Source organism: Dryobates pubescens, chromosome 5 (assembly GCF_014839835.1).
Source record: "Dryobates pubescens isolate bDryPub1 chromosome 5, bDryPub1.pri, whole genome shotgun sequence".
In the NCBI taxonomy this organism is placed as follows: domain Eukaryota; kingdom Metazoa; phylum Chordata; class Aves; order Piciformes; family Picidae; genus Dryobates; species Dryobates pubescens.
This window is the reverse complement of record NC_071616.1, coordinates 16,546,845-16,561,850: the sequence shown is the minus strand read 5'-3', so window position 1 is coordinate 16,561,850 and position 15,006 is coordinate 16,546,845. Positions and strand designations below refer to the sequence as shown.

Here is a 15,006-nt window from a genome sequence, read left to right as displayed (position 1 = left end):
TAAAATGGTCCCTCAAAAAGGGCAATGAATGCATCAGGAAAAGCACAAGAACATCCATAAAAGGCAATCACGTCCTAGGTTCCCCATCAGTAGGTTTCTTCCAGCTTTTATAACATACAGAAACCCTGCACAACTTGGAATCTAACCCTGGCCTGACCAGGGCCCAAAACTCATCTGGACCCTGATGACCTGACTAAAGTATAAAGGAAACAGTAACCAACACTGTCTACTCCAGGAGCAATCTACTAGCCAACAAATTCTTGATAGCTATCCCAGTAGAGTTTTGAGAAGCTAACAAGGTGGCCTCACAGAACTTGATGGTCATGCTCTTCCCAGAGTAACAAGGGCACTCATTGTAACAAAAAAAAAACAACAACACACCAAACAACCACCCAAACCAAAAAACACAACACTACAAACAGAAGCACACTGAACAAAGAGGAGACAAGAAACAGCATCTTGGCAGAGAATGGGGGATGACAAACAGTAAAGGCCTTGACAGCAAAGATGAGCAGTTTATGTTGGAGCAACAGCCAACTAACAAAAGGACAGTAAGAGAGGAACGTGGTCAAAGCAACCATCTGAAAGAACTGCAGTCTTGTTTGGGGCAGATGACTGCAGCAGTCCCAGACATTACCTGCTCAGAGCGACTTAGAGCCTTGCTCAGCTTACTCCCTAAGTCAACACATTACTCCTCAAGAGTGGATGTTTGGAGCCAAAAGAGCTCAGAAAGGTTCACAGTATCATCCCATCCATGTTCAATGGTACCAGGGGTTCATAAGTATCTCAGACTGAACAACCTTTCCTACCTGCAAATTTTGATTTTTCAAATTAAAAGAGATTTTTCTATATGCTTCTTTTCCAAAGGAAGAGAACTCAAAGGATGGATGGCAAAAAGGCTTAACAGTCAGGATATTAGCAGTCTGTATTCTTACCATTATCAACCTTCTGCCTCTTTGCAGAGACTTTCTTCTTTCCTGATACATTTTCTTGCTTTATGTCCTGGTGGAGCAGCACTGGGACTTGCTTTTTGGCAGGAGATACAACAGAATCAGTCTTACTATCTTGATCATCTGTAACAGACAATTAAGACAATATGCTCTCTTCTGTATATTTTCACCATCACTTTTAAATCAGTAAGCCCATAACAACTCAAGTCCATTCACAGAAAAGAGAAGCCCAGATATTTAAAAATCAGAGCACAACCATCCAAACATACAGACACACTCACCAACACCTACACCGCCCATGTCAGATGAAACCCCAAAGCAACAGGAAGGTTTAGCAGAATCAAGAGCCACAGCACCCAGTGTTTTGACAGACAGAAATCTTATTTGCAAGCAGAACATATGGCAATGCAAGTAACAGTTTAACAAATCCAATCCAGGTTTTACTGTGACAGAGCAGACAGCACGTGTTACCCACATTAGTTTCTCATTTGCAGAAAGTATTTTTAATCCCCACTCCATGAAACCACTTGGGTTTTACACACACACCCCCAACAGCTACTGGGACTGTGAGAAGCAGAAAATAAGTGTTTCACATTAGGGAACATTCTTTTAAAAAGTTGTTTCTACTGAGAATTTGGGTTTTTATCATTTTGGACAGCCTGTGCTATATAATGTGCAATATTCTTGTCGGGAGCTGACACATACAATGCTGGGGTACAGTGTCAGCTCCTGTAATCATTGATAAGAGTTAGTTGTGGCTGCCCCCAGAACAGTGCTTGCAGACCACATTTAACCATGCCACAGAGATTTTTTGAGAACACCCACAAACAGGATTTGATACTTTTTTAATTAATAGTTTTTGGTGGTGGTGGTAGTGGGTGGGTCTTCTTTCTCCCTTTTTACAGAAAAAGAGTAAAAATCTACTGCATCAAGCAGCAATGCTGTGCTCCTTCCTCACTCCCTCCAACTAACCTGTTATGACTGCAGCTCAAAAGGGTGATCTGCAAACACCATTGATTTCTGAAACTAGCTATTTTTATTCCTTTCAAATTGCTATTCACAGGCAGACAACCACACTGAGGCACATCAGCTTCCACTGAGGGTATGGCCAGGACAGCCACAATTGATTCTGACTACAGTTTTCAGTCTCTTCTAGGTTGGATGTTTCAGTTACAAAATCTGGACCAGTTTTCTTTTAGCATCAGTTCCATTCCATTAGAGAGGTATAGCAGGTGGGAAGCAGCTCTAAGTGCTTCTTTCCATGAATCTGCCACCAAACACCTCTTTGTACATTAAGCCTGCACTTAAACTGTGATTTATTCTGCACAGTCTGCTATGAGATTTCTCTAGATGCCCTTTACTTATCAGAGCAACCACTTCTAGGACTCCACTTTTTCATAACTTGACATCAGAATGTACACAGCAAACATCTAATGACTTCTTTCAGGTAATACAAATTTTGACAGGTTGAAAGCAAAGAAGCCAAACCATAGAGGAAAGCAGAGATATGAGCTACTCTGTTTCACTCAACAATCTTTAGTAGAAAAACGCAAGGAGGAAAGGAGGAACACCAGAGCATTGCTGCCAGATGAAAAACGGGGGAAAAAAGCATTAGCTCATAAAAAGGAAAAGGTTAGAAGGGAGCTTGGCTCCACAGAGATCAGGCAGAAGAGTTGAGAGACACTCTGTGGCCTTGCAAAAAGCAGAACACAGTTCTGGCGTTCTGTGCAAGAAGCATATGCAACATCAGATACCCATTCCATTTTTCTGCTTCTTCTGCCCAGGCTTCTTCTTAGATGATGCTGATTCAGATGGTGGAGTGGGCTGTTTTGTAACAGGGACTGGTTCTACTTTCTTGCCTGAAGACTTGGAGCCTTCTGAATCCTTAGTTACATGATCATCCTGAACAGCCTTATGCTTTTTCTCCTTCTTCTTCCGTTCTCTAACGCTGGTAGCAGGTTCTGTCACACCCAAGGGAACAGGAGCAACATGCTCTTCATCTGTAGTCAGAGCATCAGAGAGCTTAAAGTCCCGAGGTGTACTTTCAGAGTCAGACTCAAGGATGTTCCCATTCTGAGCTTCTTTCTTCTTCTTCTTCTTCTCTATTTTCTTTTTATCAGCCTTGGTAGGTGGAAACTTTAGGTCCCTCTTCTGTTTTGCAAGGACATCATCATATAAAGTTTCTTTCATGAAAAGCCAGAAGAAGAGGAAGATGACTGTAATAACCACAGAAGGAATGAGGACGATGAAGTAGGTAGACTCGTAAAACTCCATTGTGCTTTTTCTCAGCTGTATTTAAAAAACACCTACAAGGGAAAGGGGGGAAAAATAATTAGGTTTTGAACAGGCTTTCCCTTGATATTATTTCCTCCACCAATTATAAAAGAAGATATGTCATTGTTTTAGAGAAACATTAAAATAGCTTTTCGTAAAATTACCAAACTAGATCATTCACCATCTGTTTTGAAGTTGTTAGCCTGGATAGGAAGGAACAGGACTGCTGATCCTTGAGGCAAGCAGTTCTCCTCCTTCCTAAACTTCCATTTTCTCTCCCAGTTGAATTTCATAAAGTTAAAGCTCTTTATTTCAGAAATATGTGAGACAGTAGTTTCAGGGCCTATGAATTAAGGACCAGTATATGCAAAGCAACATCTCTTTTTGGGGTCATAGATCACCTATAATGAATTAGGTTAAATTTCCACTTCCTTTTCTTCCCAGATTTATGACAGCTTCAGAAGCTGAATGAGAAGAAGGGTGAGAAGCCCTACATTTTAAGGTTGACTAAAGAACCAGGCATTTTCAAACCTGCTTTTTGAAGTCTAAAAGCCAGCTTTGAACTCAAGACAATTCCACACATTTATAGGCAAACAGGAAGATCTGTCACTTATTTTGCTGATGTAAGAGTGCACAACTTCCAGGACACTAACAGACCAGATGACTACAGGATAATTTGCTGAAAACATTATTTGTGCCCTAAGCACTTCTTTCATGTATATCCATTTTTATTGGGTTTGATGGTGCTCTTTGTTTGGTTTTGGTTTTGTTTTTAAAGCAGGAACCACAGAATTAAAAAAAAAAGGTCAATGTGTAAAAAACCTTGACTCTGGGGCCAAGACAAGACAAATTTTTCCATTTCACAACTGATCACTAGAAACAGACTTGGATTTTTGCAGGAAAAATCCAAATCCTCTCCAGATTATTTGTTCCAAGGGTAAAAAAAAAAAAAAAAAGAAATTAAGAGTACCTACCACTGAAAAAAACAGTCAAAATTCATTAAGCAAGTGCAACTCCTGATTCACCAACTCAGTTTAAAAACCTCAATGGAAAACACATGCTTCAACTATGTTTCCCCCTATACATGATTCTCAACTCAACCAGCCTTTGGAAAACCCATTCTCTTGGGAATGGAAAGCAATGGATCTAACCCAGGCTGCATTTCCCATAATCCTTGTCACATCCTCTGCCTCATCCTCCAATACACGCAACACATGCAAAGGTCCCCAGCACCACTTGGAAAGCCTGTGCTTAGTTTCTCCAGGCATAAGCATGCCATTCTGCTTTTCCTCAACCAGCTTCAGGATGACAGCTTCACACATGTTTAGATATAACCACAGAATACCAGCTTCAAAGGACCCTCAAGGATCATTCCAACCTTTCTTGAAAACAAACCTGGTCTAAACAAGATGGCCCAGCACCCTATCCAGCCAAATCTTACAACTGTCCTGTCCTGGAGACTCCCAGGAAGATTATCGCAATGGTTAATTGTCCTTGTTGCAGAGAGTTTTGTGTCAAACTGGAATCTCCCCAAGATAACTTCTCTTCCATATGAATCCTTCAAAAAAGGGAGTCTCCATCTTCTTCATAGTCACCTTTTAAATACTGAAATATGGTGATAAGGTCTCCTCAAAGTCTTGCTTTCTCAAAAGGTGAGGTGACCTCAAAAACTGTAGGGAGAACTGTTCCACACCTTTAAGCAATATTGCTTGGAGTACTTCCACTGCTGCTTTAAAAAAGAAAACAGGTGTTCCTGCTGAAGACACAGGGAATAAAGTCTATGCAGAAGTTGCATGGTGCAGGGAGAGGCCAGGCTGTCCTTGCTTCTGGGCAGACAAAATTACTCTTTAAATACCTGTTAGTACTACACTTAAGGTTGCTCTACCTCAGCTTCTGGCTGAGCTGGGAGCTATTCTAAACTGGCCTGCAATCCTCCCAGACTGGCAAGAGTTTGGTTTGTAGGCTGGCTCTGGTTCAAAAGTTGTTATATGTAATAATTTCCATACAAAAAGGAGTTACTGTGATAATCTGTTTGCACAGTGCATTGAGCAGCACAGAAAGCACAGACTGGGAACTCTAATTTGGCTATTAAGTTATCCAAATAAAAGACTAACACTTTCAATACACTAATTATTCATCAGTTGTCTTAACATTAAGTCTCCTCCAAGTTTGCATTTATTTCCTGTGTGCACACAGCTGACCAAATAGGCTTGGGCTTGAAATTACAACCAGCACAGAAAGTTTCAGAAGGACTGAGAAGGATGGGAGGAAAAATTCATCTGTGGGGTATAAAAAGCAAAGATGCTTGAAACTAAGATGGAGCTTCCAAAATTATTAGTTACAGCTACTTGATAAAACCACTTCCTGCACTAAGGATTGAATATTAGTCATCTCTTGAAGGAAGCAGATCTTAGAAGTTTGCCTCAGCCAAAGTCAATATTGAATGCTTACAGGAGAGGCTAATCCCCAAAGTAAATATGTAATTAAGCAGATTTTACACAAGTATAATTAAGTTGATCATTACAATACATTACTGCAACAATTACAATACCTAACCATGAAGAGCCCACCTCTGCCTCGCTGATATGCGAGCACACAGCTGGCCACAACTTCACCCAACTGCTCCAGCCGAGCCAGGACTATCACACCCTGCAGCTGCCCTTACACATTTCCCAACAGCAGACAACAGATGCTCAGATCTAATCCCATACTCCACAAAATAAAGGTTGTAAAAGTTCAAGACATCAAGAGCAAGGAGTCATGATGGGTCACATCAAGGCAGAACTAAGTATAAGGAGAAAATGGTTGTTGCTTTGAGACCAGAGAGGCTAGACATATAAAAGCTTCAGCTGCTCCAAGAGGAGTCATAAATACATAATTACCATGGATAGTCTGAGTGAGGAATATGCACTGGAGTAGACAAGGTCTGATCTCAGAGCTGGCCAAGCATCACGAGCCCTGCCAAGCATCCATCCACCACCCTGCTCTCTCCTCCCTGCACTTCCCTCCCTTGTGCAACAGGATCAGTTGCACTCTGTCTTGGATCCAGATCACAACCTTGCAAGGATCATTTTCAGACCCTCAGACTCAATCACTGTTCCTGTCCTACTCTCACTCATCAGGGCAAAGCAGAGTGGGAGCCAAGTGAATAATTCCACCTCAAACACTGCAATCAGAGGCACACAGATTTCATGTCCTAAGCCCAGTGGGGAATTTCACATACACAAATCCAACCTTTGACATGGAAGCAGGGTTGGAAAAACAGAAATAATTTTTTTGAAGAAAGAAAAAGAACAGCAATAAAAGTGCTGGGATGTTACTAGAGTTGTTTAAGCTCACCTGAAACGGCAAACAAGCTCTGCTCTTACGGCAATACACTAATTGCCCATCTCAGCCCAGTATGCACAAGAGCATTCAAAGAATCACTTCCAGAAGGATACCACTGCTGCTGGCTCATATGCAGAATGCCAAGATGACATCCTTCACCATCCACCCCTTATCAAGATGTCTTTACAAAGTGACATCCTTGCCATGGGGCACACTGGAAGTGTTTCGGCTCACAGTTTCCAGTTGCCCTCTGACAATCTACAATTACTACAGAAGTTACTCCATTCCCATTTATACTTCTGTATTACATTGACAAGCTCTCTAGGGAGAAATAGAAGCAACCTATATGGAGGAAAAAAAAAAATAAAATATTCCATGTCATACAAAGAAGATCCTTTTAAACCAGGAAAAGGTGAATGCTACATTAACTTTAAAACACCATCACATACCAGCTTAATTGCTCCTCAGGATTCACTTTTACCATTCCTCCCATTCCTGTTAGCTATGGAAGCATAAGACCCCCTGACAAAAATATTAGCTCTTTCCCAGAGGGAGGCTGGCAATAGGACTTATCACTCATAGCTCTCCCTGGGACAGCTTTCCAGGGTGGCTACACCAGCTCTCTGCCCACTCAAAACTGCACTCCCCAGACAAGGCACACCCAGCAAGAAATGACACGTACGCACCCCCTTGCCACTGCCAACAGGAGGCACAGCAACTGTAGCCACACTTAAAGTGTATGTTTAAATACTCACCTTTCATCCCTATTTGATATTTAACCTGATGTTTAGCAGGCACTTTTCTTAGAGGCTAGTGCCCGTGCCAGGCTCCCCACTTGCAGAAATGCTCCATAAATTCGAGAGCTCACAGCATCCCTTTAGTCATTCTGAGAAAGGGGAACAAGCCACATCTGTCCCAGCCCACACACAGACTCAGTTACTGTTCCCATCCTGCGTTTAACAAAAGAATTGCACTTTTGTTCCCTTCAACAGAGCCCGTGCCACAGAATAAATAAATAAATAAACAAATCCCTATTTCTGAACTCCAGTGCAGGGTCGCTGCCTTGCACCTGACTGCTTCAGCTAGTTAAGGCAGTCCTGGATTTGGGAACACACCCTTTGCTTTCTGCATTTAAACCTGAAGTTTCACCCTGCACAGATACCTCATTTCACAGGATACTCATTCAGTTTAGGTCCAGACAATTAACTTACTGGACAAGACAGAACTACATTACAGGTCCATCTGGCTAATGAATCACTCATAGCTTAACCCCAGCACGTTAGAATCACAGCTTCTGTAAATTCTTGAGTCCCAAAGTGCACATAATCTCCAGAGAAGTGTGCCTCTTTGAAAAACTAATATTAAAGGGGAGGGAAATAAAATCACCTTGGTACCTATGGGGTTTTTTGGGGGGTGGGTTTTTTTTTGTTGGTGTGGTTTTGGGGTTTGTGGTGGTGGTGGTGTGATTGTTTGGGGTTTTTTAATACTAAGCAGTTTAAGATACACCACATACAATTTAGCTAAGGCAAGAGCTTCTTTACTTGGGGTGTTTTCCCTGGGATTTTCTCAAGCTGGCAAGCAAGCTGAAAGCAAGCCCTCGTATTCAACAGTCGCTAGGAACACAGCAAGAAGTCTCAGAGGAGAATCTGCATTCAATAAATTCCTCAAACAGATTTTTTTTTTCCTTAATCTGCACACCATTGGCAACACAGTCCGTATCAGTCAGCTGCAAAGAGGATCCTCTTGCAGACAGCTTTACTGCCAAGCTCATCCTCTCCTAGAGGTCTTCAAAAGAGGATGCCTAGCAGCTGGACAAGGCAACTAAACTCAGATTTGCCATAGGTAAACCATAAAATTAAACAGTATGTTTGGCCACTCCATGACTATTCTTCATCCATACAGTGCAAGCAACCAGCTCTCTGTGATTCTGTTTGTGAATATTAACTAAAGCACTGCAGGGCTCAAGCTCTGGAAAACAGGGATGCTGGAGATTCATAGAACGGTTTGAGCTGGAAACACCTTGAAGATCATCTAGTTTCAAGATGATCATGTAGTTCCAACCCCCCCACCATGGGCAGGGACACCTTCCACTAGACCAGGCTGCTCAACACCTCATCCAACCTGGCCTTGAACACCTTCAGGGAGGAGGCATCTACAACCTCCCTGAGCAACCTGTTCCAGTCTCTCACCACCCTCACTCTTAAAAACAAATTCTTTATACTCAGTCTAAACCTCTCCTCTTCCAGCTTCAATCCATTCCCCCTCATCCTATAACTCCAAGCCTCGTAAAAATTCCCTCCCCATATTTCTTGTAGGCCTTCTTTGGGTACTCAAAAGGCTGCTGGAAGGTCTGCCTAGAACCTTCTTTTTTCCAAGCTGAACAGCCCCAACTCTCTCAGCCTGGCCCCATAGGAGAGGTGCTCCAGCCTTCTCATCATCTCCATGGCCTTCCACGCTGTTCATTTAACATCAGCATTGCTACAGTACAAGAAAAATCACAGAGTTAGAGGCTAGGTTAGATTGGTTTAAGTTTTTTAAGCAGCAATATATGTGACTGAGAAAACAAGATGTGTTCTTCACACCCCAAGATGAGACACCAAAGACAGCAGAGCTTCTGTGCTGTGACAGTAAGAGGCAAAGAGTGAAAGCAGAGCTGTCAGGGCAGGCAGGGATTTCAGTCAATCAAACCGGCTCTGAGTTGGTTAACATCTTGCTAACTTCAGCCGGTGAGCAATGCTAGGATGAAGGACACCCTTGCAACAACTCTGCATCCTCCTCGGTCGTCCCATCCCACTGGTATTCATTCCCAAAAAGCACACTGCCCAGAGAATAGTAGTAAGGAGCTGACTACACCTGAACACTTTTTCTAAGACAGGAAAAAAAGATATTATGGACAAGTCTCACTTGTCACCTATGTAAGGGAAAAGGCACAGCTCCCAGTAGGATCACACAGGTCACTTAAAGACAGACACCAAGCACCTACCACCTAGAAAAGCTAAAGGTCTAAATGGCCCTGCCAGTTCCGACCTAGATGGCAAAAAAGAATATAAAATGAGAAGGTTAAATTAAAACTCCACTTTTACATACGTATTTCCATGCTCTGTTTACAGAAGTCCTCTCAAAATGCAGACTGGGCAGGCAGCATAAAGCAGTTCCAGCTCCAAGTTTCTTTCACTTAAATACTTGCCCTGACAGCATGATTTATGCAGCAACAGAAGAGAAACACAGACACTCAAAATTCCAAGCTGAGCCATTCACCTATTAAAGTTACTCCTCTTGGGGAAGGAGATCTGTTCGAGTGAAGCTCAACAGTGCTTGACACCCCCTACAAACTGCTAACATCAAGAGGAGAACGAGACTTGTCAATAATTCTTGCTCTTCTTCACTTGATTACACTGATACAATTAAGTCATTTACAGAGCACAATCTCAGGGCTTCAAATGCCCTCTAGGTAAATATTTTCCATTCCAAACATGCCACTGTTTGTACCATCTGTTGGGCTCTGCCTGCTCCCAGTTGCTTCACATTAGTTAACACAAACACTTATTAAATTTCAAAGAGTAGCTTTGCTTCAACGTAAGCCTTGACTTTCAGGTGGTTTTCTTTCATGCAGGTTTAGAGCCAACAGCTGACAAAAGGCAGTAGCAGTGCCAAGAGCACAATACGGCTACCCGACCTTTCCACCCCTCCCTGACAGGTGACCTTGCTACTCTCCAAATGCCAACAGCAGTGGGCAGTAGGGCACCTCCTGCATGGGTTGCCAGGAGTATGCAGCAGATTTCCACCTCAGCCCAGCCATGCAGGCAGGTTCAGACAGATAAAGCAGGGCAGGGATGCACTGTAAGGCAGCTGACGCCCTGAAACCACCAGGGCTGCAGGACGAAGCCTGGAGTTGGAATCAACATCAGGGAAAGCTGAATGAGCAACCTCACATGTATGCAGGCACAGCACAAAGAACAGGATGGGGAAAATAAAAATAAAAAAAATCTGACTCTGTCTTCCTGCCCAGCAGTATCCCTGGTCCAAAACTGCTTGGACCTGGTCAGACCAGCAACCCACAGTATTCAAAGCAGGAACACAGAGGCACTGATACTGGAAATAACATGGCCAGCAGGACTAAGGAAGTGATCATCTCCCTCTACACAGCACTGGTGAGCCTGCACCTCAAATAGTGTTCCATTTTGGGTCCCTCACTACAAGAAGGGCATTGAGGCACTGGAGCACATCCAGAGAAGAGCAACTAAAGCTGATGAAAGATCTAGAGATTAAATCTTGTGAGAAGCAGCTGAGGGAATTGTCATCATTCAGCCTGGAGTAAAGGAATTCTGGGGGAAGACCTTCTTGCTCTTTACAACTTGTAGCCAGGTGGGTATCAGTCTCTTCTCAGAGGTAGAAAGTGATAGGACAAGATGATATGGCCTCAAGCTGTGCCAGGGGAAGTTTAGGTTGGACATTAGGAGAACTTTTTTCATAGGAAGGATTGTCAAACCCTGGAACACATTGCCCAGTGAATTGATGGGAGTGCCCATCTTGGGAGCAACTTAAAAGACACATAGATGTAATGCTGAGGGACATGGTTTAATGGTGGAATTGCCAGTGCTGGGTTTACAATCAGGCTAGAGGATCTTCAAGGTCCTTTCCAACCTACAGAATTCCAGTATTCTGTATTTTTCAGAAATTACAAGTCTTAGGAAACCAAAACAGTTCTTCATTCAAGAGAGACAAGGATTTAACAGAGTTGAAGAGAGAGCTACAAGGATGATTGGGGGATGTGAACATCTCTCCTATGAAGAAAGATTTAAGAGACCTGGGGCTGTTGAGTTTTGAGAAGAGAAGGCTGAGAGGAGATCTTACCAACGTCTCTGAATATTTGAGAGGTGGGCATCACGATGATGGTGCCAGTCTCTTTTTGATGGTGCCCAGTGATAGAACATGAAACAATGGCTATAAGCCAGAAGGCAGCAAGTTCCACCTCAAAGAAGTTTCTCTTCATGTTATGAGGAGGGTGATAGTGCACTGGAGCAGGCTGCCCAAAGAGGTTGTGGAGTCTCCTTCCCTGGAGGCTTTCAAAACATGCCTGGATGTGATCCTGTATGGTTTGCCATAGGTGATCCTGCTTTGGCAGGGGGGGTTGGACTCAATCTCTGGAAGTCCCTTCCAATCCCTAATAATCCCATAAATCTGTGATTTATGCATTTATGAGGAGTTATTATTTAAACATTATAAAAACTAGCACACATCAGGGCCAGAGGAAAAGTGTCCTTGGCCTCACCAGACTCCAGAAAGCACAAGTTTTCCCTAAAAAAAGAAAAGTGTACATGCACATCTATTACCTTAAAGTTGTAAGATAACAAATAATCTTTATACTACCTTCTCCCAAAGCTCCTGTAAAGGATCAAAGGTTTTTCTTCCAGCAGAAGAGGGCAGGGGAAGGGCTGCAGGGGCTGCAGGGGCTGCAGCCAGAGAGGGTTCTCAGCTTTACTCAGCAAGTCCCATCACTACTGCCAGGGAGTCCCTGAGACTTCCCCAGCTCCTTTCTTCACAGGCTCATGTACAGACATGCTCTGCCCACACCACTGTGAACTATCCAAAGGGCATTTAAACACCCCAGCAGTAAGCTCGCAGGCTTTAGATAACTGTTTCCCCTTTCCCTGCTCTCCTTTGCAAGCAGAGATCAGATCTGAGATTAGCTCTTCAATGACCACTCACTTCTATGCATGGGGAACTGGGAAATTTCCAAATAGGAAAGCAGAGGGGGAAAAAAAATTTTCTCACCAAAGACCAATAAATCCAAAACTAAAAGTCAAACACTGATATTAAGGTGAGAAAAGATGTCAGTACAGCTGCTCAGAAACAAACTGCCCTGGCAAGCTGGGCAGCAATCAAGTCTCACTTCTTCTCCAAAGTTGCCAGATAAAGCCAACAAACCCAGCCAGTAAGGAAGCCGCACCTTTCAGCTGTGCTTTAGAAAATAATTCTGTTCCTATTTCTAATAGTCTCAACATAGCAACAACCAATCCACCTTCCAGAACCAGCAGCCTTCCAATATTTGGCAGAAGCCTACAAAGAGCTGGAGAGGGACTTCTTACAAAGGCATGGAGTGACAGGATGACGGCTTCAAACTGGAAGAAGCTTGATTTAGATGAAACATTAGGAAGAAACTCCTATCAGTGAAAATGGTGAGGCACTAGAACAGGTTGCCTAGAGATGGTGTGGGGGCTCCAAATCTGCAAGTGTTCAAAGCCAGGTTGGTTGGGGCCTTGAGTAACTAAGTGTAGTAAGTGACCCTGCCCATGGCAGCAGGGGTGGAACTAGGTGATCTTCAAGGTCCCTTCCAACCCAAACCATGCTATAACTAAAGACAACCTTCCCTGCTCTTACCATGTTACCCAACTGCTTTGCAATGGAGGCTTTCATAGGCTTGCTTGAGATGTAACAATACATTGCAATAAACTCATCATCAATTAACTTGTTAGTTCTGGCTCTGCAAGTAATGGAGAACTTGGGGTTTTGCCAGGGACTACATACTAAAGAGACAAAGATAGCAGATTAACAGCCAAAACTCAGTTTAGCTCCCAGTCTGAGCAGCAGTTCCACACAACAGTTTTTGAGCATCAAGGGGTCTACTGCAACACAAACCCACCCAGCAGCAACAGTCAGGTACAGCTCTAAGGCAGGACTCTTGGGCCTGCCAAGTAGAAGCATGAAACACACAACCACACCTGAAATCTGTTTGTGCCCAGTACCTGGGTAGGAGGGAGGAGTCAGGCCATGCCTGGTTTTACTCCTATTAGCTCTCTGTAAAACTAACAGAGGTTTGTACAAGCAGAGCTGATGTGATGGTCCATAGCAGCTCAGGTTTACCACCCACAAAAGCCATTTACACAAGTTTAAACCTAGCAAGAACCTCAACAAAAGGCCTTCCAACATCTGTTGTGGTCTGCTGTATAAATATATATTCACAGTATAATCTCCACCTCAGATCCATAGAAAGGCTCAGAGCTCAGCTACTGTCTTCTGAAGCCATGCAACAGCCCCTATGCTGAGCACTACGCAGCCCAGCTGGGTCTCAGAATCATCACAGAATGGTTTAGGTTGAAAGGGATCTTTAAAGGTCATGTAGTCAAACCCACCAGAAGTCAGCAGGGACATCTTCAACTAGAACAGGTTGCTCAGAGCCCCAGACAACCTGACCTGCAATGTTTCCAGGAATGGAGCATCTACCACCTCTCGGGGCAACCTGGGCCTCAATCTCACTCCTCTCAGCTTAAAAATTCTCCCTCTCTTGTAGATTCAATCTTCCTCTCTTTTAGAGCCATTGCCCCTTGTCCTGTCTCAACAGGTCTTTGCTTAGGGATTAGCCATGGCTTTCAGCTACCACAGTACCCTTTCCTAGGACACAGGGCACACTCAGTACCAGCGCAACTCCATCAGCTGCAGTCACAAAGCAGTCTGCCAAAACAAGACCAGGTGAAGGGTCTCAGCCGTGAGGATATCAGGCTATGTTACTCCAACACAGCTTAATCCTTTTCTGACACAGGAATGAGTTGTACTAAAATAAGCAAATTTCTTCTGAGACTCCTGCACCTACTCTTGCCATGCTCTCTTACTTTTAACTTGATTAAAACAAGCTCCTCAGCACCCATAGGAAAAAAAACAAAACACCACAACACACCACAAACAGACACACACCACACCACCATACAAACACCAAAACAACAACCTGAAGATCACCTCTTCAGAAATTTGGGGCTGCTACAGCCTTTTCATGTCTATATATATCCAATTCAGTCTCTGCAACCATGAAAGAATAGAGGAAAGCAGGTATGAGCTACAGCTTCTCAGCACTCAAATTCCTCTCATACTTTCACAGCAATTTGCACAGAAAAAACAGTTGGAATGAAACCTTTTCCCTTTCCCCAGTGTATATAATAAATATAAGTATCTAAATATACATTCCTGTATTATGCTTTCTTGTTGACTTTTTTTATAATAAATGTAAAATAAGAGGACAGAGGAACAAAAGAAAAGGCCTTCAGTCCAGATTGCCTTTTTTTTTTCCTGCCTTAGCAAATTGCTGTGAAAGTATGACTGGCATCTGAGCACTGGAAGACTAATATTCCTTTAAAAAAAAAAAACAAAAAAAAAACACCCAACACACCAGAACCCAGGTAGTTAAATAGAAGAGCTGCAAATAGCCAAGGAAAAGACCCAAATGCATAATCTGCCTGAGCATCCCAGAAGAGGTAATGACCTCCCTGCACACCTCACACAGCCCCTCCAACACCATTTTTACTCAGGCTGCCTGGCAGGAGAAGCACTGCTGTCTATGCCTCACCCTTCTGCACAAGCACGAGCTGTCCTCTGCTTTGAAAGCAGTGCAAAGCAGATGTCCTCAGTGCCAGAGCAACAGGAAAACCACAACAGATTGCTAACAAAGATGGTTCAGGGGACA

General features: G+C 43.3%; 1 protein-coding gene across 11 annotated transcripts in view; it reads right to left on the bottom strand.

The window, feature by feature from the left end:
* The window catches only part of KTN1 (kinectin 1), an 81,695-nt gene that overhangs the window by 53,794 nt on the left and 12,895 nt on the right, over positions 1-15,006 (bottom strand). For 10 of the 11 annotated variants that reach the window (XM_054161676.1, XM_054161679.1, XM_054161680.1 and 7 more), the window contains exons 2-3: positions 2,705-3,256; positions 936-1,073 (exon numbers count right to left, since the gene is read on the bottom strand). In XM_054161676.1, coding sequence (XP_054017651.1) covers positions 936-1,073; positions 2,705-3,224 — 658 coding nt within the window. In that variant the 5' untranslated portion in view covers positions 3,225-3,256. The remainder of the gene's footprint in view (positions 1-935; positions 1,074-2,704; positions 3,257-15,006) is intronic. The other variant, XM_054161681.1, reaches the window with a different exon arrangement.